The following is a 21,663-nucleotide window of genomic DNA, read 5'->3' as shown; positions in this document are numbered from 1 at the left end:
TCTTTCTTTCTTTCTTTCTTTCTTTCTTTCTTTCTTTCTTTCTTTTTCTTTCTTTCCTTCTTTCTTTCCTTTTCTTTCTTTCTTTCTTTCTTTCTTTCTTTCTTTCTTTCTTTCTTTCTTTCTGGGGGAGAGAGAGAGAGAATGAGCATGAGTGTGGGAAGGGGCAGAAGGAGAGGGAGAGAGAGAATCTTTTTTTTAAAATTTTTTATTGTTATGTTAATCACCATACATCACATCATTAGTTTTTGATGTAGTGTTCCATGATTCATTGTTTGTGCATAACACCCAGTGCTCCACACAGAACGTGCCCTCTTTAATACCCATCACCAGGCTAACCCATCCCCCTCCCCTCCTCCCCTCTAGAACCTTCAGTTTGTTTTTCAGAGTCCATCGTCTCTCATGGTTCGTCTCCCCCTCCGACTTACTCCCCTTCATTCTTCCCCTCCTGCTATCTTCTTCTTTTTCTTTTTTCTTAACATATGTTGCATTATTTGTTTCAGAAGTACAGATCTGTGATTCAACAGTCTTGCACAACTCACAGCACTCACCATAGCACATACGCTCCCCAGTGCCTATCACCCAGCCACCCCATCCCTCCCACCCCTGACCACTCCAGCAACACTCAGTTTGTTTCCTGAGATTAAGAATTCCTCATGTCAGTGAGGTCATATGATACATGTCTTTCTCTGATTGACTTATTTCACTCAGCATAACACCCTCCAGTTCCATCCACGTCGTTGCAAATGGCAAGATCTCATTCCTTTGGATGGCTGCATAATATTCCATTGTGTATATATACCACCTCTTCTTTATCCATTCATCTGTCGATGGGCATCTTGACTCTTTCCGCAGTTTGGCTATTGTGGACATTGCTGCTATAAACATTGGGGTGCACGTACCCCTTCGGATCCCTACATTTGTATCTTTGTGGTAAATACCCGGTAGTGCAATTGCTGCATCGTATGGTAGCTCTATTTTCAACTGTTTGAGGAACCTCCATACTGTTTTCCAGAGGGGTTGCACCAGCTTGCATTCCCACCAACAGCGTAGGAGGGTTCCCCTTGGGGGAGAGAGAATCTTAAGCAGGCTCCACACTCAGCCCAGAGCCCGATGCGGGGCTGGATCTCACAACCCTGAGATCATAACCTGAGCTGAAATCAAGAGTTGGATGCTTAACTGACCGAGCCACCCAGTAGCCCCAATGCTTATTATTTCTTTTATTTTTGATTGTAGCCATTCTGACAGGTGTGAGGTGATATCTCCTGGTAGTTTTGATTTGTATTTCCCTGATGATGAGTGATGTTTAACATCTTTTCATGTGTCTGTTGACCATTTGTCTGTCTTTGGAAAAATGTCTCCTAAGTCCTCTGCTCATTTTTTATTTGGATTATTTCTGGGGTTTTTTTGGTGTTGAGTTGTATATGTTCTTTATATATTCTGGATGTTAACCCCTTATTGGATATATCATTTGCAAATATCTTCTCCCATTCAGTAGATTGCCTTTTTGTCTTGTTGATGGTTTCCTTTGCAAAAAGTAAAAGCTTTTTATTTTGGTGTAGCCCCAATAGTTTAATTTCATTTTTGTTTCCCTTGCCTGAGGAGACATATTTAGAAAAATGTATTTATGGCCGATGTCAAAGAAATACTGCCTATATTTTCTCCTGGAAGTTTTATGATTTCAGGTCTCACATTTAAGCTTTAATCCATTTTGAGTTTATTTTTGTGTATGGTATAAGGAAGTGGTCTGGTTTCATTGTTTTGCGTGTGGCTGTCCCATTTTCCCAACACCATTTGTTGAAGAGGTTTATTTATTCTGTCTTTTACCCATTGTATATTCTTACCTCCTTTGTCGTAGATTAATTGACCATATATGTGTGGGTTTATTTCTGAGCTCTCTATTCTGTTCTGTCGATCAGTTACTGCTACTGTGCCAGTATTATACTGTTTTGATTACTCCAATATATCTTGAAATCTGGGATTGCAATCCCACCATCTTTGTTCATCTTTCTCAGGATTGCTTTGGCTATTTTCAGAGTCTTTTGTGGTTCCATACAAATTTTAAGATTATTTGTTCTAGTTCTATGAAAAATGCTGTTGATATTTTGATAAGGATTGCATTAAATCTGTAGATTGCTTTGGGTAGTGTGGACATTTTAACAGTATTGGTTCCTCCAACCATGAGCGTAGAACATCTTTCCATTTGTATCATCTTCAGTTCCTTTCATCAGTGTTTTATAGTTTTCAGAGTACAGGTCTTTCTCTCTCTTTGGTTAGGTTTATTCCTGGGTGTTTTATTATTTTTGGTGCACTTGTAAATGGGATTGTTTTCTTAATTTCCCTTTCTGCTTCTTCATTATTAGTGTAAAAAATGCAACAGATTTCTGTACATTGATTTTGTATCCTGTGACTTTATTGAATTCATCAATCAGTTCTAGTGGTTTTTTGGTGGAGTCTTAGGGTTTTCTCTGCATTGTATCGTGTCATCTGCACATAGTGAAAGGTTTACCTTTTCCTCACCAGTTTGGATGCCTTCTGTTTCTTTTTGTTGTCAGATTGCTGTGGCTAGGACTTCCAGTGCTATGTTGAATAAAAGTGGTGAGAGTAGTCCTCCTTGTCTTTATCCTTAGGGGAAAAGCTCTCAGTTTCTCCCCATTGAGGATGATATTAGCTGTGGGTTTTTCATATATGGCCTTTATTATGTTGAGATATGTTCCCTTTAAACCTACTTTGTTGAGAGTTTTTGTCATGAATGGATATTGTACTTTGTCAGATGCTTTTTCTGCATCTGTTGAGATGATTGTATGATTTTTATCCCTTGTTGATGTGATGTATCAGGTTGACTGATTTGCAAATATTGAGCCACTGTTGCATCCCTGGAATAGATCCCACTTGATCGTGGTGAATGATTTTTTTAAATGTATTGTTGGTTTCTAAATTTTATTTTATTTTTTAAAAGTTTTTAAATTTTAGTAATCTGTACACCCCATGTGGGGCTCAAATTCATGACCCCGAGATCAAGAGTCACATGCTCTTTTGACTGAGCCAGCTAGGTGCCCTGGTTTTTAATTTTAGATATGAAGTATTTCCAACCCATTTTCTTAAGGACAAAGCCCCAAAGCACCTCAGTATTTGGGAAATGTAAGATTATCTGAGACCTGTGGGACAGAACTGTGATTCCCAGCAGAGAGGCCTGTGACTTGAGGATGTTAGAAGGGAGTCGCGTTTACCTTCTCCATGAATTACTGATTAGTGAGACATGTCAGGTAGACCGTCCGATGGTTAACCGCTTCTCCAGAACCCAGCACCCCCAAAAGGAGTGAATAGTTAGAATGTTTATGAATGAGACAATGTTTGTTTGTTCTGTAAATGTCAACATTCCAGACACTTGAACTTGACGTGCTTTTTGTTTTGTTTAGGATAATAACCACCTGTGGCGAGCTCTTGCGGCAATGTGGGGACTTCGAGCAGCAACTAGCAAACAGGTAGGCCAGAGTTGTAGGCGAGTCCTTGGGATCCTGGCCGGGGAAGAACCTGATAGAGCACACAGCACAGCAATGGCAACACAGTCCATCTGAAAGTCATACGGCTGGAGGACTGTCTGTACCTAGATACAGAGTGTCATTACTGTCATCATTAAACATTTACTGAGCACCTAAAAAGGGCAAGGCTCTGAGCTACTTGGCAGTGGTCACAAAATTTTCGTTAGATATGGAAGTTGCAGCCCAAATGAGGAGACGGTACATGTTGTCTCCAAATTATAAATGGGCTGGGTTCCCACTGCTTATTTGTATGTTAATTATTGGGACTCTGTGTGTCTCCATACAAACAGCACTATAGGTGGTGGTGAAAGCCTCTGGGGCAGCCCACAGATTCAGGATACACCCAGCCAGCCTTCCAGGGTCTGCAGCGGAATTCTGTGCTTCCAAGGGCAGTGTGTGTCGAAGGAGGATGTCTGGGGTCAGCCCTAGGAAAAGTTTCTTCCCCTTCTTTCTCTGTTCTGATACCTGCCAGGGCTTTCCGTTGCCCTGAAGTCATCCCGTTCAGGCTGGTTTTCCCCTCAAAGGGCTCCAGCCTCCCAAGTTTCCTTCCTTCCTTTTACAAACACCTAAATCTCTCATTCCCTTGGCACCCCTGATTTCTGTGTTCTCCAGGAGTTGGGGGGAAGATATCTGTTTCGTATGGTTGTCTGAGGGCCTAGCAGCAGCCCTGTCACCTCTTTCTCGGATAATTCCTTATTGTCCTAAAGTAATCTGGGCGGGAGGGAATTTCTGGTGGTGGCCCACTGTGCAGCGAAAGCTGGCGGGGGTGGGAGGGGCGGTGTGGGGTGGGCTGTTCGTGGCAACATAACCTGCTGGTGGGAGCTGGGGATGAGTGGCTGAGCAGCAGGGTCAGCACTCCGAGGCAGCTGTTTCTCCTTCTCGCCACTTTCTGTCTCTTTCATTTCCAAGCCCGCGGACTGTCTTCAGGTTCATGACCTCTCACAGTGGTTCTCGTCCTGGGCAGTGTTTCACCGTGGGGTAGAACAGGTAGCCGCTGCTGTACAGAACTCCCGAGCAGCCCAGCACAGAAATGATGTGACTTCCTGGACCGAATAGAACCCAACACCACGGGCACGTAGTGGAGTGTGTGTAAATAATATAAACGCTGTGACCATTAAACCCGCCCCCCCCGCACACACACATGCCAACGTGCGCACACGCACACACGGTGAGGGGAGCCTGTGGTGGAGGGTGAATGGGCCTGAGTTTTCAGAGGGCTCCTGGGAAGAGCTGAAAGTGTAACATTTATGTATTTAAAAGAAGGGTATGCAGCTTCTTATTTTCTTAATTTTAGTAGTAATTATAGCCTGGCAAAAATGAAAACAGTTCACGAATATACAAAATAAAAATGGAAACCACCCTCAAAATCCTCTTTAGAAGAAACATTATGAACATCTGCCCCTACCCATAATATTTATTGAGCTCTGATATTAAGGACTTTACAGGAATTGAGTCATTGATCCTCCCGGTGGCCAAAGAGGTAGGTACTGTTCATCCGCATTTTTACAGACAAAGGGACATTGCGGCATGGCGTCTGGCACAGGTAGTAACTTAAGTAAAAGAAATGATGTGTGGAAATAGCTGCGTCTGAGGTCACGGAACCATGAGGCAGCTGAGCTGTCCAGAGTGTGTCACCCCTGCACTGCCCACACTGTCCTTCTCACAAATTAGTGTCCCACCCTGGACCTGGGTTTCTCTGCATGTGTACAGCAGACATCTTTCCATATCAGGATATACCGGTTTTCCTTAATCTTTTAATGAGGTGAATATTACATTCTAAAAGGAAAAGAAGGTTCTCGTTAGGAAGCTGAACAGGTCATGGTAGATACAGGATGAGCCTCTCCATCTGCATTTTGTAGCCCAGAGAAGCTGAAAGTCTGACCCGAGCTTTGGCTTGAGATGAGAACCAACTGGGCGTATCCAAGGGAGTCTCTTTAAGAGGTGACATCATTTTGGAAGTGCTGATCCTGGAAAGGGAAAAGAGTGACAGTCACCATCTGTGTTCCTATTAGGGAGGCCACGGGTGTGACATCTGCCTATAAAGCTTATTTTATCTGCCTGTCAATCTCCCCTCAGTCTCCCCTGCGGAACACAGACTTGGCCCAAGGACCACACCCCCCACCCCAAGGTGGCAAAGGCAGTAGCTCAGAACACTCCGGATTACTTCAGCAACATGAGTGACATTGGCTTTGGGGCTCTTAAGATCACCTCCTTGCAGAAAGGGATCGTTTTGTGATTGATGGGCTGAGTGCCACTGGAGGGCTTTCTGGTGCACTGGGCAAGTCGGGTGAAATACAGGGAAATAGGCATGGCCCCTCTATACTCTCACGGCACCCATCACTGACTTTTGGCACAGTGGTGTTTTCACCAGGATAAGGTCTTAGTGGGACAATTCAGTGGGAAGATCAGGTTTGGGGGATCCAATATAAATTTACAAGTTTCCATGGCTTGTAAAGAACTGGGTAACCTTTCATGAAAGGAAATGAGGAAGCAAATGAAAGTGTGACATTAGTCTCTCCCTCCTCTGTGCGTACTTACTGCTGTCTCCCCACACAGCCGTTAGCACATTGGTACAGGTTGGACTCTCCCGTTAATCTCTGAGCTTCTTGAGGGTGAGGACTGTTTAATTATCTGCCATCCCCAAGACCTCCTTACAGCCCATTCCAGTGAAGAGAAAATGTTTCTTTGTGAGTGAGAAAAAATAGTGTTCATTTAAAAAAAAAAAAAATTTTTTTTAAATTTACTTGACAGAAACACAGTGAGAGAGGGAACACTAGCAGAGGGAGAGGGAGAAGCAGGCTTCCCGCTGAGCAGGGAGCCCAATGCGGGGCTCGATCCCAGGACCCTGGGATCATTACCTGAGCTGAAGGCAGGTGCTTAACTGACTGAGCCACCCAGGAGACCCAAGTGTTCATTTCAGTAAGGTTTCATTCACAGTACTAGTAAACACACATCCTAGGAGATCTGAGTCTGATGATTAGTTCATCTAATGGTATCTGTCTGAATGAAGAGGAGGCTGGGAGGAAAAGATACTGTTCTTTCCTTAGGGTTGGAACTGTATTTATTCCGACTTTTTTTTTTTTAGATTTGGTTCTTATTTTATTTTAAAGATTTTATTTATTTGAGAGAGAGAGCACGAGCAGGGGGCAGAGGGAGAAGCTCGATCCCAGACATGAGGCTTGGTCCCAGGACCCTGAGATCATGACCTGAGCCGAAGGCAGACACTTAACCAGCTGAGCCACCCAGGTGCCCTGGTTCTTATTTTAGAGCACAATATTCTGACATTTTAAACAGTAATCTTTAATACTTAAAACATTTCTGGCATACCTATTTTTCTTCAGCGCGGATGGCAGACTGGTGCCAGTCTCCCCCCAGCTGACCGAGTGGAGGCACATATGGCCGTGACCTGCCAGGGGGAGCTGATTTCCCAGAGGGCAGCTCCCAGCTTCCTGCTCGCCAAACCCAGGGTCACACGCCATGGGCCAGGCCCTGTGCTCGGTGCTAGGAATTCAGAGGGGAAGAGCACCCTGTTTGGTCCTCACAAATAGTGAAGACTAGGAAGTAAGGGTGGTGGCAGGAACAGGCCACAGTTTGGCAGACAGAAGACCCAGCCGAAGTCACCTGGAGGCGTAAGCAATGGGGAGAACCATAACTTAGTGGCAGAGACACTGGTTCCTGAGGCCCCACCGTTTTTTCCTTGACTGGTTCACTGGACTTGTTTTTTTAAGAAGTGAGTTCAGCCTAAAAGCTGCCGGGTCCAAGGTGATTTTTTTTCATGAGAAGTTATGGTCAAGGAGGGGTCAGGGATGTAATAGAATGTCTGTCCTCCTGGTTGCCTATGTTCATATGGTTCTGTGCACGTTCAAGTGTGTACGCTGGACGGTCAAGCTGGGCTTAGGGAAAACAGTGGACGACTTGCAGCACCCATCAGGGAAGGCCGTCCTTGTTGGAGAGAGAAGATTCAAGCCCTAGACATTGGTCGTCACCTAGAACCTCCTCCAGGCACTTTTCCTCCTCAGAGAAATGGGACAGTGCTTGCTTCTCAGTAGGTCTCTCTGTGGCACCTAAACCACAAAAGTAAACCTTATGGGATGGATGCACCCGAAGCCCACACCGGCCCAGTTATATGATGTGACAGTGAGTCCTGTGGCTAGAGGCGTGCTTCGAGCTGCTGCCCCCGCTCTCCCGGGACCAGCTCTGCGGCCACTGTGTCTGTGCCGCTGTGGCTGAGGCGCTGGTGGCTCCCCTTGGCTCCGTTCCACACAGTGATGCTCCCAGAGCCAGAAAGGGCTTCATGGGAAATGCACAGTATCCCAGATCGTAGTCAACTGATGACTGCCCCGTGTAGGCGGTCTGTCGTGTTCGGAAGGTGGCAGATGCCAGTGGCCCGAGTGTCAAATAGGAACTAGAAAAACCTGGTGTCTCTCGTGCACCCGAGGTCCAGCTGGTTCCTCAGCGACAAAGGAGGTCTTCCTTTTCTTAGAAAGCAGACCTGAAATCAGTTCGCCTTGTAAGGATATCCTGGGATTTAGGAAGGAACAAACTGCTCCCAGAGGAAAGTTCCGTACAAATAGCTCGGGGCATAACGGTCATCCCTTTCATTGCAGGATTTTGTCGACAGCCGGCAAGTACCTCTCTGACTCCTACAGCCCTCGGAGCCTGGCCGGGTTTCAAGATAGCATCTTGACAGACAAGAAGAGCTCTGCCAAGAACCCATGGCAAGAATATAATTATCTCCAGAAAGAGAACCCTGCTGAATATGCCAGTTTAATGGAAATACTATATACCCTCAAGGTATGAGACCAGATGGATGGCATTCTTGTCACCCTTTCCCCGATCCAGGCTCTCTGGCTCTGAGTGTGGGCTGCAGTCTGCAGTGCGCCCCACTGCCTCTTCTCGGTCTCATTTATGTTGCTTTTTAAGGAGCTGATAAACTAAACTGGGTGGGAACGAATGGACATACAGGAGTAGGCGTTGGTGAAGTGGAGCTCTCTTACTGACACAAGGCAGTAGAGCCTCTGCGTGGAGAGCATGACTTTAGAGGTGTGGCCACATGGGCTTGCTGTACATCCCTCCAGAGTCAGATTTGCCAGCAGGATGGGTGGGGCTAGGTAGCCCCTGGCCCCAGTGCAGGGATAGGCCCCAGTTACTGAATGGCAGAGCGGGGACCAGAATGTGGACCACCCGATAGTGGGCAGAACCCACAAAGGAGGCCCCCAACTCTGCCATGGGGAAGTTGATCCTCCTCATGGCAGCAGGAGGACCTGAAGATAAGTGTTCCCTTCTGGCTGTCCCTTTAGCTTAAGCTCTTAGGATGTCTATCACAGTGCTGCCCTTGACTTTGAGATTTGGGCCCTTTGGGGGCTCCAGGGATGGAAGAACCTCCCAACACATTGAGTGAACCACACGGCAACCCTCAAATGGCCCCAGGATCCTAAAAAGGCTGTAACATCCTTTCCAGAACCATCCCCCCACCTGTCTTGGTGATAGAGGAGACATTGCCATTCCCTTGGCACGAAATGCAATCTCAGGGCGTCCTAATGGGCCTCGAGCTCTGGGGGTGACTGTACCGTGAGCCTCTGGATGTATCTGAGGCTTCATCATTGCCCTCACACGGTCTCCCCATCGCTGTGCACTTTGGCCTGCCAGTTGCTGCATTGGAGCTTGACAAACGCTTCTTAAAACAGTTGTGCAGGTTCATTCATCCATGCTTCCGTGATTAGGTTAAAGCAACTCTGTTTATCTTTATTGCTGATCTGGTTTAGTTTGTTGTAATCGGTTCATTTATAATAGCAAAACTAAGGTTACATTTTCCATCTCTGTATTTTCTCAGGCTGCTTAGAATTCCTCGGGACTCATATAGGTTATGCGTAGTCTGCTGTACAGCCAAGTGTAACTGAACTGACCTCACTGGGAATCAGGCTCCTGTCCCTCACTCTTGTTTATACCTGACACTTCTGATCATTTTCTCCCTCTGCCTCTATCCCTGAGGGACAGTCATCAGTTAATTTTTCCTAAACGGCCAGTCCATGAGCTTGTGTTAGCAGTTGCATCAGAATTACGTGAAAAAGTGAGTTAAAAACATTGCTCCCTGGGCTCCAGAACCCTGCTGGACTCTGATTCAGTGGCTCTGAGGCGGGGCGTGTGCACCTGTAATCCGGCATGTTCCGCAGGGGATGCCAGGGCACAGCCGGGCTTGGGAACCATGACTGTATGGACCCACCCCCTCACTGTCTTCCTCCCAAGCGCTTTTCAAAATGTTGAACTAGCTGATAACCTTGGTTAGAGCCAGGCCTTCACAGCCTTTTGCATTTTTTCGTCTTAGGAAAAAGGGTCAAGTAACCACAACCTGCTGTCTGCGTCTCGCACGGCCCTGACTCGGCTTAATCAGCAGGCCCACCAGCTGGCTTTCGATTCCGTTTTCCTGCGCATCAAACAGCAGCTGCTGCTCGTTTCCAAGATGGATGTGAGTTTTCCGAGACCGCAGATATCCCCCTGGGTGCTGCCTCCTTCCCCGGGCAGTTTTGAGTATTGGGCACCGCCCCCTGCCCCGACCCCCCAGGAGCTTTAGGAGGAAACACTCTAACTCTCCTGGCTAAAAGTCCCACTGTACAGACTCACTGTTCCCTTGCAACTCACTGCTTAGCAAGAATTTCTTATCTTAATTGGAGTCACCGTGATGTCTTATTTTCATCCTGCTTCCTGGGATTATTATTACTGCTTGATTAACTTTCACCATTCGGAGCAGTGTAGCTGTGCCCTCTCAGGGAGAAGTGAGGGAGATTATGTGCCACTGGATAGGTTGGGGCAGGTCAGAGGAGGTAATTGTCCCGGGAGATTGCATTCTTTTCATGAGCATTGGTTCTGGAACTTCACCCAGGAGAGTGCCTTACCAGATCTGAACTGGTGATTTTGACAGGGGTTTAAGGGGTTCTGCAGTTTTCTGTCCTTGATGCCTTTTTTCTATGGCTATTCCCGGAGCACCTCCCTTCCCTCATCATGGACCCTTTTCTGCTTGTCCTGACTCCTTTCAAGGGGTTACCCATCAGTCACTTCTCTACCTGCTGTGACTTCCGTGGCTCTGGTCTCTTCACTGCCATTTGGATTTCTGGGATAGGATTTGGGAAAGATCCAGTTATGGGTCTTTAATAACCAGGAGATCCTTTTAGGAGGCAACAAGAACCCTTTAGGCATGATTACAAGTTCTTTGCTTCCTGCTGCCTTCTGGAAAGCATACAAGACCAGGGCTCAAGGGCCACTCACTTCTTCATTGTATGACCTGGTTGGAGTCTGTGGATCTCTCTGGATCTCAGAACCCCCATCCATGAAACAATGGGGTTGGACTACATGATTTCAAAGTTCTTTCTACCCCTGAAATTCCATGATTTTCATTCTTTGTGATTTTCCCGCAGAATGCCATGGGATCCACCGCAGTCAGATTCTGTGTTTCTGGTGGGTGGGGGGGGCGGTGGAGGAGGGGGGCGAAACTGGAGGAAAGCCGCCCCTGTCACAGTGTGGCAGAAGGGATATCCCTGGCATGGTTCCATTGGATCAGCTTCCCACGTAAGCCTCATCTCATTAGATGGGGACACACTGATTCTGACCATGCAGGTGTATGAGGATTACATGACATTTCAAAGATGATAGAACTTAGCTGCCACAGAGTAAGATGCTTAATGAGTGCTCATTTTTAAAGAGGAATGACAGTTGTTTAAAATAAAAATTGCACGTACTCATTTTCAGAAATTCAGGCAGTACAGGATAGTACAATGAAAACAGCAATAACTCCCTTCAGAATCCCACAACATAGAAATCCGTGCGAACACATGGTGCTCATCCCCCAGACACCCCTTCCTGCCCACGTTGGAGGCTGGATGGGCACCAATGGGTAGATAGATCCGTAGAGGAAATGGAACTGGACTACACGTGCTATTTTTTTAAAAACCAAAATGTACACAATATAACATTTATTTGAACTTGACTAGAAGAGGGAGAAAGGAAGTGAAATGAAAGGAATCGTGGAACCTGAGATAATAGGTTCTTCCCCCAAAAGGCATCAGCGCCCAGAAGATCTCTCCAAAGTTGCACAAAAAGGATTATGAAAACCGTTAAGAGGCCGGGGTCTTTGTTTTTGGTTAGTCACCCTTCCATTTTCCGTAGCTGCTGGTACTGCTGGAGCTGTTCTGAAAGATGAGGGGATTAGCATTCTTTATACTTCCGGTCCTCAGCCCCCAGAGCTGGTTGCTTGATTTTTCTTAGAGCTTAAAAAAAATTATTTTTAACTTCATCCAGTCATTTTATTGCTAGTAGTGATGTCATTGTTGTTTAGAAACGATTTCATGTGTATTGTAGGATAAAACAAGTGATTCATGGGGATGTTAAGAACCAGGATCTTTTTTTTTCTTTTACCTCTTTTTCAGTCCAGTGTAATTAACATACAGTGTTATGTGAGTGTCAGATGTACAGTCTAGGGATTCAACAACTGTGTCGCCGACTCAGTGCTCCTCACGAAAAGTGTGCTCTTGATCCCCTTCACCTGTGTCACCCATCCCCCCACCCCAGATCCTAACATCTTGACCTTCTGTTCTGGAAGCTCAGCTCTTCCCACTGCTCATCCACCCGCCTCACTCTGTGGTTGGGCTCTTGGTTGCTTGAATCTTGCCTCCTCACTCAGGCTGTGCCACGACACCCCACGGGGCCCTGGGAATGGAGACAGGCAGCTCAGAGATTAGGAGGAGCTCTCCCAGAGTTGCCAGGAGGAAAGCACACAACACAAAGGCAAACACTTCGGCCCTAAGGATTTGAAAATTAAACCCTGATCATTCAGTGTTTGCTTTTAATGTTTGCCAGTAAATTGTATTACCCTTTCACATCTGAAGAATATAAACCAACACCATATTCCATTTCAGAATCGACTGTTGACGTTTGCCCACATCATCTGGTGACAGATGGGAGAGAAAAGCCCGTATGAAGGAACTTTTCAATAAATTTTGAACAATTAAAAAATACCCTGCAGCATTTCCCGGTCGCCCTACTTGCAGAGCACCTCCCTAGTTTGTCCCCTGTCCACCCGCCCTTCTTGCAAACCCCCTTCCACTGTGGCTGCTCTCCCCCTCTGCCTGGCCACCCTCCTGTCTCCCCATGGAGCCTTCCCGGGGCCGCCGGCCCACGGTGCTCGTCCCCTGCGTGTGCTTGGGGGACATGGCTCTTTCCCTGCAGCCCAGCCCTGAGGCGTCGCTCCCGTGCTCGCAGGCTCCGTCCCTGTCCCCCCCTCTGCCTCCCCGGCCTTCTCGTCTCTGCCCCCTCCACCACAGCTCTCTTTGCCAATGATTTCACCACCACGTGGCATTGTCCCTTCGTTTTTTTTTTTTTTTTTTTAAAGATTTTATTTATTTATTCGACAGATAGACAGCACAAGCAGGCAGAGTGGCAGGCAGAGGGAGAGGGAGAAGCAGGCTCTCTGCGGAGCAGGGAGCCGGACGTGGGGCTCGGTCCCAGGACCCCGGGACCATGACCTGAGCCGAAGGCAGCCGCCTAACCGACTGAGCCACCCAGGCGCCCCACCCCTTCGTTTTAAAGAGATCTCCCGCCCGTTTCCATGGCCCTGTCCTCGTTGGGCTTCTCCTATCCCAGCCATTCCTTCAGCTTTTCACCTCCCTCCCCACCCTCAGTCCTCCCGAGGTGCTGCGTCAGTCTTCGTAAAGCACCACTCTGATTTTGTCTCCACCACCCAGGACCCTTGCCTGGCTCCCCAGGCCCCGGAGAATAGTCTGTCTTTCAGAACTTTATTAGGGACGTTTTCGCACGTACACAAGAGTGGGCAGAAGAGTATAACGAACCCCGTGTCGCCATCACCCCTCTTAGACACTATCAGCTCCTGGCCGTCCGTCTCGTATATATTATCCCTTCTCTAAAGTATAACAACACTAAAAATAATCATAGGACCCAAATCACCCTCAGGTGGCAATGATTCCTTAATACCATTCAGTGTTCAAATTTTCAGTTGTCATAAAAGTCATGATTTCACTGTTTGACTCAGGATCGAGGTTCGTTCTGCACGTAGGGATTGGTCCATGTGTCTTTTATGAGCTACAGGTTACCTTTCCATTCCCTTCCCCCCCTCCTCTCTCTCACTCTCTTGCAATTTATTTATTGAAAATAAAGCCCTTCAATCAGAGAAAGACATGTATCATATGACCTCTGATATGAGGAATTCTTAATCTCAGGAACAAACTGAGTGTTACTGGAGTGGTTGGGGGGTGGGAGGGATGGGGTGGCTGGGTGATAGACATTGGGGAAGATATGTGCTACGGTGAGCACTGTGAATTGTGCAAGACTGCTGAATCACAGATCTGTACTTCTGAAACAAATAACGCAACATATGTTAAGAAAAAAGAAAAAGAAGAAGATAGCAGGAGGGGAAGAATGAAGGGGAGTAAGTCGGAGGGGGAGACGAACCATGAGAGAAGATGGACTCTGAAAAACAAACTGAGGGTTCTAGAGGGGAGGAGGGGAGGGGGATGGGTTAGCCTGGTGATGGGCATTAAAGAGGGCACACTCTGCGTGGAGCACTGGGTGTTATGCACAAACAATGAATCATGGAACACTACATCACAAACTAATGATGTAATATATGGTGATTAACATAACAATAAAAAAATTGAAAAAGAAAAGAAAGCCCTTTCTTAGCCCACTGTCTGAGAGCTATGCATTCTCCTTCTGGTCTTTCCTCTCTGCAGCCCAGCCATCCTGCAGCCCAATCCTCCTGTAATCACCCTGAGCCCTCGCTCCTCTGAACTCTTACAGTATCACACCTTGCCTCTGCCACGGAGAACTTCCAAGTGGAAGCCTGTGTGTGTGTGCACGGCGGGGGGAGGGACATGCTGGGGTATATAACGGGAGTGTGTTGTGGGGTCTTGGTTTCCCAGGGAGCTTCTGGAGAGCAAGCACCAAGTCTTACATTTCTTTGTCTCCTCTCCACCAAGCAGGGCACAAGGCTCTGCACATCACGGGCACTCAGTACGTGTGGGTGATCACAGTGTTTCTTCTCCATGGGGTGGGAGTCAACTGATGAAAAGTGGGCTATTTTGAAACAGAGGAGGATTCTCGAGCAAGAACGAGGAGTTTAGAAAACTAGGGGCAGAGGTGGGGAAGGAAAGAACTTGTCCCAAGCAAAGAAAATTAGAATTGAGCTGGTGCTGGGGAACGTGGGGAGGGCAGCTGAAGCTTAGGCTGGGCCGGGAGCCCAGGGGTGGACGTGGTCATTACATTCCTGGAACGTTGCTTAAAGGATCAAGCAACCCGATGGCATCAGGTGGCTGCAGAGAGCAGCTACAGCGTGACCTGGGGTCACTCCAGGAGTGCAGCCAGAAAGAGCCTTGCTTTCCAGGCTGGCTTTAGGATGACTCGGGTTGGAATTAAGAAACTAGATTTCTGTGTGAAGGTGTGCCAAGCTGAACTCTGTAACCATGTGGGTGCTGGTAATTTGCTGGACTCCAGAGAGACCGCTGGGAAAGCTCACACAGAGATACCGTAGACATTCGGTATTTTATTTTATTTATTTATTTATTTATTTTTTTAAAGATTTTATTTATTTATTTGACAGAGAGCTAGCACAAGTAGGCAGAGTGGCAGGCAGAGGGAGAGGGAGAAGCAGGCTCTCTGCTGAGCAGGGAGCCGGACATGGGGCTCGATCCCAGGACCCTGGGATCATGACCTGAGCCGAAGGCAGCCGCTTAACCGACTGAGCCACCCAGGCGCCCCGACATTCGGTATTTTAAATGTCGGAAGGAAGAACATCTCCCCAGACAGAGGGATCACAAAGAGGACAAAGGGGCAGCTGGTGGGGTTTGGACGTTCCTTCCCATCCCTTTCCCTCTGAGGTCTGAATCAGTTGAGAAATAGATCTAGGAGGCAGGTGGAAATAAAAGCAGTGAAGTAGTGCGGATGAATGTGGTTTGGATATTTCTGCAGCCAGAAGGGGCTTCCCAGGCCTCCCTCCCGAGATAGGGATTTACGTGGGGTCTCTGTGGAGGATTTGGGGCGCTCCTAGTCTCTTTAGAGTGCTGAAGACCCAGGAGTTAGTGAGGCTAGCTGCGCCCAGCAGCTCTTAACCCGGTGTGCCCGCCCGAGTAGAGAAACCCAGACCACAGGGTATCCAGCTCTTCGCTTCACGGTCTGAGTGGGAGCAACAAACGGGATCGTTTCTCACCAGATAGTTCTGTTGAGAAGGCAGGAGCTCCCATTTGATGGGTCTGTGGGAATGCGGAGAGAGAAAGGATTATTTTCTTGGTGGCAGGCTTCAGGGTGATGACTTGGTGAGAAATCCCTCGTCTGTTGAATAGTGACAATTCCCAAGGCCGTCTCTGAGCAAAGACACCTCTAGGAAGGCTGCATTCTTCGAGGATTTTTGGGCGTGGGGTGCTTTCCCGGGCCTCCTGGCTTCCGTGATCTTGATCGCTTTCTCTCCTTCCTGCCCTAGAGCTGGAGCACAGCAGGCATTGGTGAGACGCTGACCGACGACCTGCCTACCTTCAGCCTCACGCCTCTGGAGTACATCAGCAATGTAAGAGCTTCTGGGCGCTTTGCTCCGGGGCAGTTGTAGCCTTGCGGACCCTGCCTTGTCTTTGGATTCTGGCCCTTCGGGGAAAGTAGTCATTACCACGTTGGTGCTGTCTGAACCTTTGCTTTTGGGTAATTTCCTTCCATATCCAGGACTTTAAGGAAAGGCAGCTGACTTCCTTATTCAGTCAGCTGACGAAACACAAGCTGATTTCAAAACCTAACACACTCATACGCCTCCTCCCTCTCTCCCAGTGCGAGGTGTGGCCGGTACGTAAGGGCATCCCAGCGTGAGTGCACACAGGGGATTCTGGCTTGGGAGGAGAGGACACAGGTGGGCAAATTCTTCTCGACGACTTTTCAGAGGAACAGTGTGTATGTAGTTCTGAATTCAAATTCAGCCAGTGTTTTAGTGACACCTGCTTTGCACCAGGCCCTGTGTGGAGTGTTTTCATGGGTAATTTCACAGCAGGAAAGAAATCTCTTAAGAATTGTAGTTCTGGAGGCTCCATGTTAACAAAGAACAGAATAAACCCTACAGGGGAGCAGGGCACTTGGAGTCCTTTCCTCCTTCTCATTTCACCCCTGGGAATCGACAGCCCCCTGCACGTGGCCTTTCCTGTCACTCCTTCCTGCAGTCTGGCTTGGCTGCTCTTCAGTACCAGGTGGGAGTAGAGGACTCCAGCCACCGGGGACCTCACACTGCGGGTGACTTCTGACATTCTCCAGAGCAATTCTGAGTTAAGCAATTTCCTCTGCCTACGGCTGTCACTTTAGAACCCACTGCTTTGTAAGTTATGACTCTATTATAAGAGATCCAAAGAAATTTTACAAGTTACTCTTGTACAATCAGAAGTGTCTGGTGATTCCCATTGGCGGTAGCATGGAGGATGGCATTGTTCTCTCTGCTCATTGGGAGCCGTGTCGAGTTCAAAATGGCAGTCGCTTTCCTCCTGTCTCCCAGGGCATTACCCCATAAACCGGTACTGATGAAACTATTAAGATGTGGGTTGGTTCTTACAACCAATGGGAATCATCTTATTTTTAGAACTGAGACACTATGCGTTACAGTCTAAATGGATTGAGGAAATGATGTTGCTGGAAGGGACTGGAGAGGTATTGGATGATTTTACAGTTGAGGAAACTGAGATATTGGCGGAGTAGGGGAGGCCCGGATTGTCCCCAGGCCAGGGCCCTTGTCCACCTGCCATGACCCCCCACGAGTTAAGGATTGTACCTGAGGGCTGATGACCTGAACTCAGGAAGTGAGCACTTACCGGACACGCACTGTGTGTAAGGACGGTGAAGGCTTTTATCAGTGCCATGAGGTGGCATGTGGTCTACACAGAATTTTGTCTTGACAACAACAGTGTGAGCTGGTTGGTGGTAGTGTTTCACAGGCAAGCAGTGAGGCTCTGGGCAATGCAAGAGGGGCTGCTTATCCCTCGGCCGCTCTGTTAGGACGCCAGGTGCTTCATGCATGTATCACACATGAATTTCCTCCTTGGCACAGCCCTTTGAAGTAAGTATGAGATCATCCTCCTGTCAGAGATGATGACACCAGGAAGGTCACACAGCAGTAGAGCCAGAACTCAAACCCAAGTCCATCTGACCACAAAGCTCTTCATTTTTCCTGTGTCACTGAGTTTGATACCCAAACCGGATATCAAGGAGTATTTATTGAATATGTGGGAATAGTAGACAAATATCCTCAGGCGCACTGGTAAGCATCCCTTTCCACATTGATTGCTGAAAGATGAACATGGACAGAACTCCCGAGGGACACCTGGAGTCGTGGGATCTGTCTAGGAACCGCAGCAGTCCTCACAAGCTCAACCAACCAGTTGAAGTTTGAGATGTCAGATTATTGAAATTTTGCACCTAAACAACACTTTGCCTCGTCGGTGAATGCCTTCTGAACCTACACAGAGCCGCATGGGCATTATGGAGGGGCGCAATAGGAGAAAATGCTTTGAAAAATGAAAAACAACGTAGATGCAAGGTATAATGATCCTGACACTTCATTGCCCATAAAACTGGGTGTGTGCATTTAGCCAGAAGGTTATGGCCCCAGATGAAAGCTGTACCAAACACAGGAGTATCCCCCAGGGTCCTTGTGCATAGTAGGTATTCAGGAAGCGCCTGCCACATGTAATTAGAACAGAGAGGTCCCAAATCCAGAAACCAGCATCCTTCTTTTCCTCCAGCCTTGTGGAAAAATGATGCATTTGTTGCCATTTTCAAGCTGAAGTGTATGGTGGCGGTTATTACTAGTGAGGAAAGTGGCCCACATACCTAGTTTGAGTAAGAGATTATACTAAGTAAATGCAAAGGAAAAAATGCCGATTTAATTTATTTTACCATCCATCTCATCACCTCCTTAAAGGGGGTGAGCAAACTCACCCTGTTTCGTTAGCATAATGGACCGGGGGATGTTGAGACTTAAGTACAACCAACCCACACTCGGTGTTTGGAAATGTTTGGAATCTCCCTTTGGGCTGGGAGACTTTGCAAGTCTGCTACCATGTAGGTGTGTGTGAGGCCAGGAGGGAAGATCTTACTTGGATAATCCTCGGAATTGTAGTTTACAGAATCAGAATCAAGTTTAAATGTACAGAATAAATATAGAACCAAGAAAAAAAAAACAGGCTCAAAGACCTTTTTTTTTTTAAAACAAAAACAAAAGCGGTATGTTGTCATAACCTGAAAATCAGCCTTATTTTGAAACAAAAACATACACTACCTTAAAACACAAAACAGGGGTTTTAATAGAAAGTGGTATCTAAAATATACCCGTGATAAAAAAAAATAAAAATAAAAAATAAAATATACCCATGATGACAGTCATGTGCATCCGACAAACACATGACAAACATTGTATTATTTGTGGGCTCATCCCAAATGTCTCGTAATCCTGTCTTTTGCGATTCCCCACCAGCCAAGAAGGCGTTGTCCATCTTTATTTCTAGAGTCTGTATTATGAAAACAGTACAGTTTTCCCTCCAAATTAATTTATAATTACAAATGGCTTTTTTTCCCCAAAAAAATTTCCTTCCTTCTCTTAGATCACTTCTAAAGGCAAGACCCACAGTCAAGTCCAGAAGATAGGATTCGCATTCGTGCTTGGCTGTGCACCTGTTGACATTAGCATCTTCCTGGTTTTGCATCCATGAATAGTTGTAATTTATATTTATTTGCACAGTCGCTTGTTGGTGTCCATTATCTCATTTGAGGTAGTGGTTGCGTTGAATGCATTCCAAGAATAGTGGGGTCATTAGTGTGAGGATGAATGTGTGATGTACATGCAAATTGCCATTGATTTTTGTAAGGTCCTGTCATAGCAGTATTAACACTCGCTGGAAAGATCAGAGTTGGGGCTGCCCCAGGCCTTGTGCTTTTTTTTGTCTGTCCCCTGTTTGCCTTCACACGAATGTACTGCAGAAATAATGACCTGTATGTGGCAATGTGGAGTTGAAAGTGTTTTCTTCTGTTTCAGATCGGGCAGTATATCATGTCCCTCCCCCTGAATCTTGAGCCTTTTGTGACTCAGGAGGACTCTGCCTTGGAGCTGGCCCTGCACGCTGGGAAGCTGCCCTTTCCTCCTGAGCAAGGTGAGAGGGGCCTGACAGAGCCAGGAGGCGGGTTCGCTGTAGCCCCATGCAAACATGGGGTTTCCACCTGTTATCCCCCTGGGGAGCTTCTGCAGGACAGAGTGGCTTAGGGAAGGGACATCTCACTGTGTGCGGAGCGTCTCTGGGGAGGAACTCCACCGATGCCCCTCAGCTGGGGAGGCAGGGGCAGGAGGGCCCCAGGTCACATGTACTTACTGGAGGTGGAAGCAAGCTCTTGGGGCAAGGGTCCCACTTGGCCAGTGCGAGCCCTCTCTCTACGGACCACGTGCCGAGTAAAGCGGCACCTTAAGAACAATTTTGCTTGTTAGGACAAACATGAACTCTTCACCGTAGAAGTGATGTTTCCTTTCCAGATGCCTCTGGCCAGAACTTGTTCCCAGCTCTCCCAGGGCTCCTGGGTCTCTAAACTGACAAGGTGAAAATACAGTAATTAAAACTATTTCTTGGGGCGCCTGGGTGGCTCAGTTGGTTAAGCGACTGCCTTCGGCCCAGGTCATGATCCTGGAGTCCCGGGATTGAGTCCCGCATCAGGCTCCCTGCTCAGCGGGGAGTCTGCTTCTCCCTTGGACCCTCCCCTCTCTCATGCTCTCTGTCATTCTCTCTCTCTCTCTCTCTCTCAAAAAGTAAATAAAATTAAAAAAAAAACTATTTCTTTTTCCCATTATCTGGGCACTGACAGGTTTGAACAGGGACCACATACTTTCTGATCAAAAATCCTCTTATTCCTAATATGAGATATTATAGGCCTCCCTTTGTAAGGCTGAGCAAACAGAAAAATCACGTGGTATATATAGAAAAGATTTCAGCAGCTTATGAGAAGGTACCACCCTGAGAAAAAATCACATTGAAAAGTTAAAGGGATGCTAAAAGGCATCCCATGTAAATGCAAATAAAAAGAAAGCAAGGCAATGACGTTGAATCAGAGCAAACAATAACAAATGGGACCAAAGTGGCCCGTTAACACTGATAAAAGGCAGATCCCACAGTGAGCCTGTGACAGTCAGGTACGTTTACACGTCAGATAGCACTGAGGGGTGTGAGCGAGGAGCTGCCAGACGTAGAATAAGAACAATTTTTTTTTTTTTTTTTTTGGCTAGATCATCCAAACATATTTTAGTACATTTTTTTAAAAAGATTTTATTTATTTATTTGACAGAGAGAGACACAGTGAGAGAGGGAACACAAGCAGGGGGAGTGGGAGAAGCAGGCTTCCCGCAGAGCAGGGAGCCCAATGTGGGCCTCGATCCCAGGACCCCGGGATCATGACCTGAGCCGAAGGCAGACGCCTAATGACTGAGCCACCCAGGCGCCCCCATATTTTAGTACATTTGATAAACATTTGAAATCCAAGTTGTAATTAAAGCTGAATTACTGCTTTTGTTTTTAAATGTAAAATAAAAATCAATTTTATATTTAGGTATATATTACATTTTATTGGTTACGTTGTCCATATGACAAAAGTTTTTATTAGCAAATTATATTAACTATAAAAATTGAAATTAATTAAAATAAATTGAAATATGGAAAATTAAAACTAAATATGGAAATTACACAAAAGGAAAGTGATTTATTGATATATTTTATGCCAGCTTGGTTATCCTATCCCATTAAACTGGTAGTGTAATTCTAAAATTTTATAATTTTGAAAGAGAAAACCACATAAGTATTGAGAACATCGTGCACCTCTCTTTTAGGCTTTGACAAATCAAAAAGGAAAAGTTTTGGTTTTTTTTTTAAGATTTTATTTATTTATTTGACAGAGAGAGACACAGTGAGAGAAGGAACACAAGCAGGGGAAGTGGGAGAGGGAGAAGCAGGCTTCCCGCGGAGCAGGGAGCCTGATGTGGGGCTCGATCCCAGGACCCTGGGATCATGACCTGAGCCAAAGGCAGATGCTTAATGACTGAGCTACCCAGGCGCCTCTCAAAAAG

At 46.7% G+C, this 21,663-nt stretch overlaps 1 protein-coding gene across 2 annotated transcripts in view; it reads left to right on the top strand.

Moving 5' to 3' along the window:
- COG7 (component of oligomeric golgi complex 7) overlaps positions 1–21,663 on the top strand; it is a 78,957-nt gene that overhangs the window by 49,966 nt on the left and 7,328 nt on the right. For both annotated transcript variants that reach the window (XM_073887947.1, XM_025855455.2), the window contains 5 exons: positions 3,417–3,482; positions 8,147–8,333; positions 9,865–10,005; positions 16,021–16,104; positions 19,597–19,711. In XM_073887947.1, coding sequence (XP_073744048.1) covers positions 3,417–3,482; positions 8,147–8,333; positions 9,865–10,005; positions 16,021–16,104; positions 19,597–19,711 — 593 coding nt within the window. The remainder of the gene's footprint in view (positions 1–3,416; positions 3,483–8,146; positions 8,334–9,864; positions 10,006–16,020; positions 16,105–19,596; positions 19,712–21,663) is intronic.

This window comes from Callorhinus ursinus, unplaced genomic scaffold (genome assembly GCF_003265705.2).
Source record: "Callorhinus ursinus isolate GAN/ISIS: 27379988/994484 unplaced genomic scaffold, GSC_fseal_2.0 scaffold85, whole genome shotgun sequence".
Classification (NCBI taxonomy): domain Eukaryota; kingdom Metazoa; phylum Chordata; class Mammalia; order Carnivora; family Otariidae; genus Callorhinus; species Callorhinus ursinus.
This window is presented reverse-complemented; position numbering and strand designations above follow the sequence as displayed.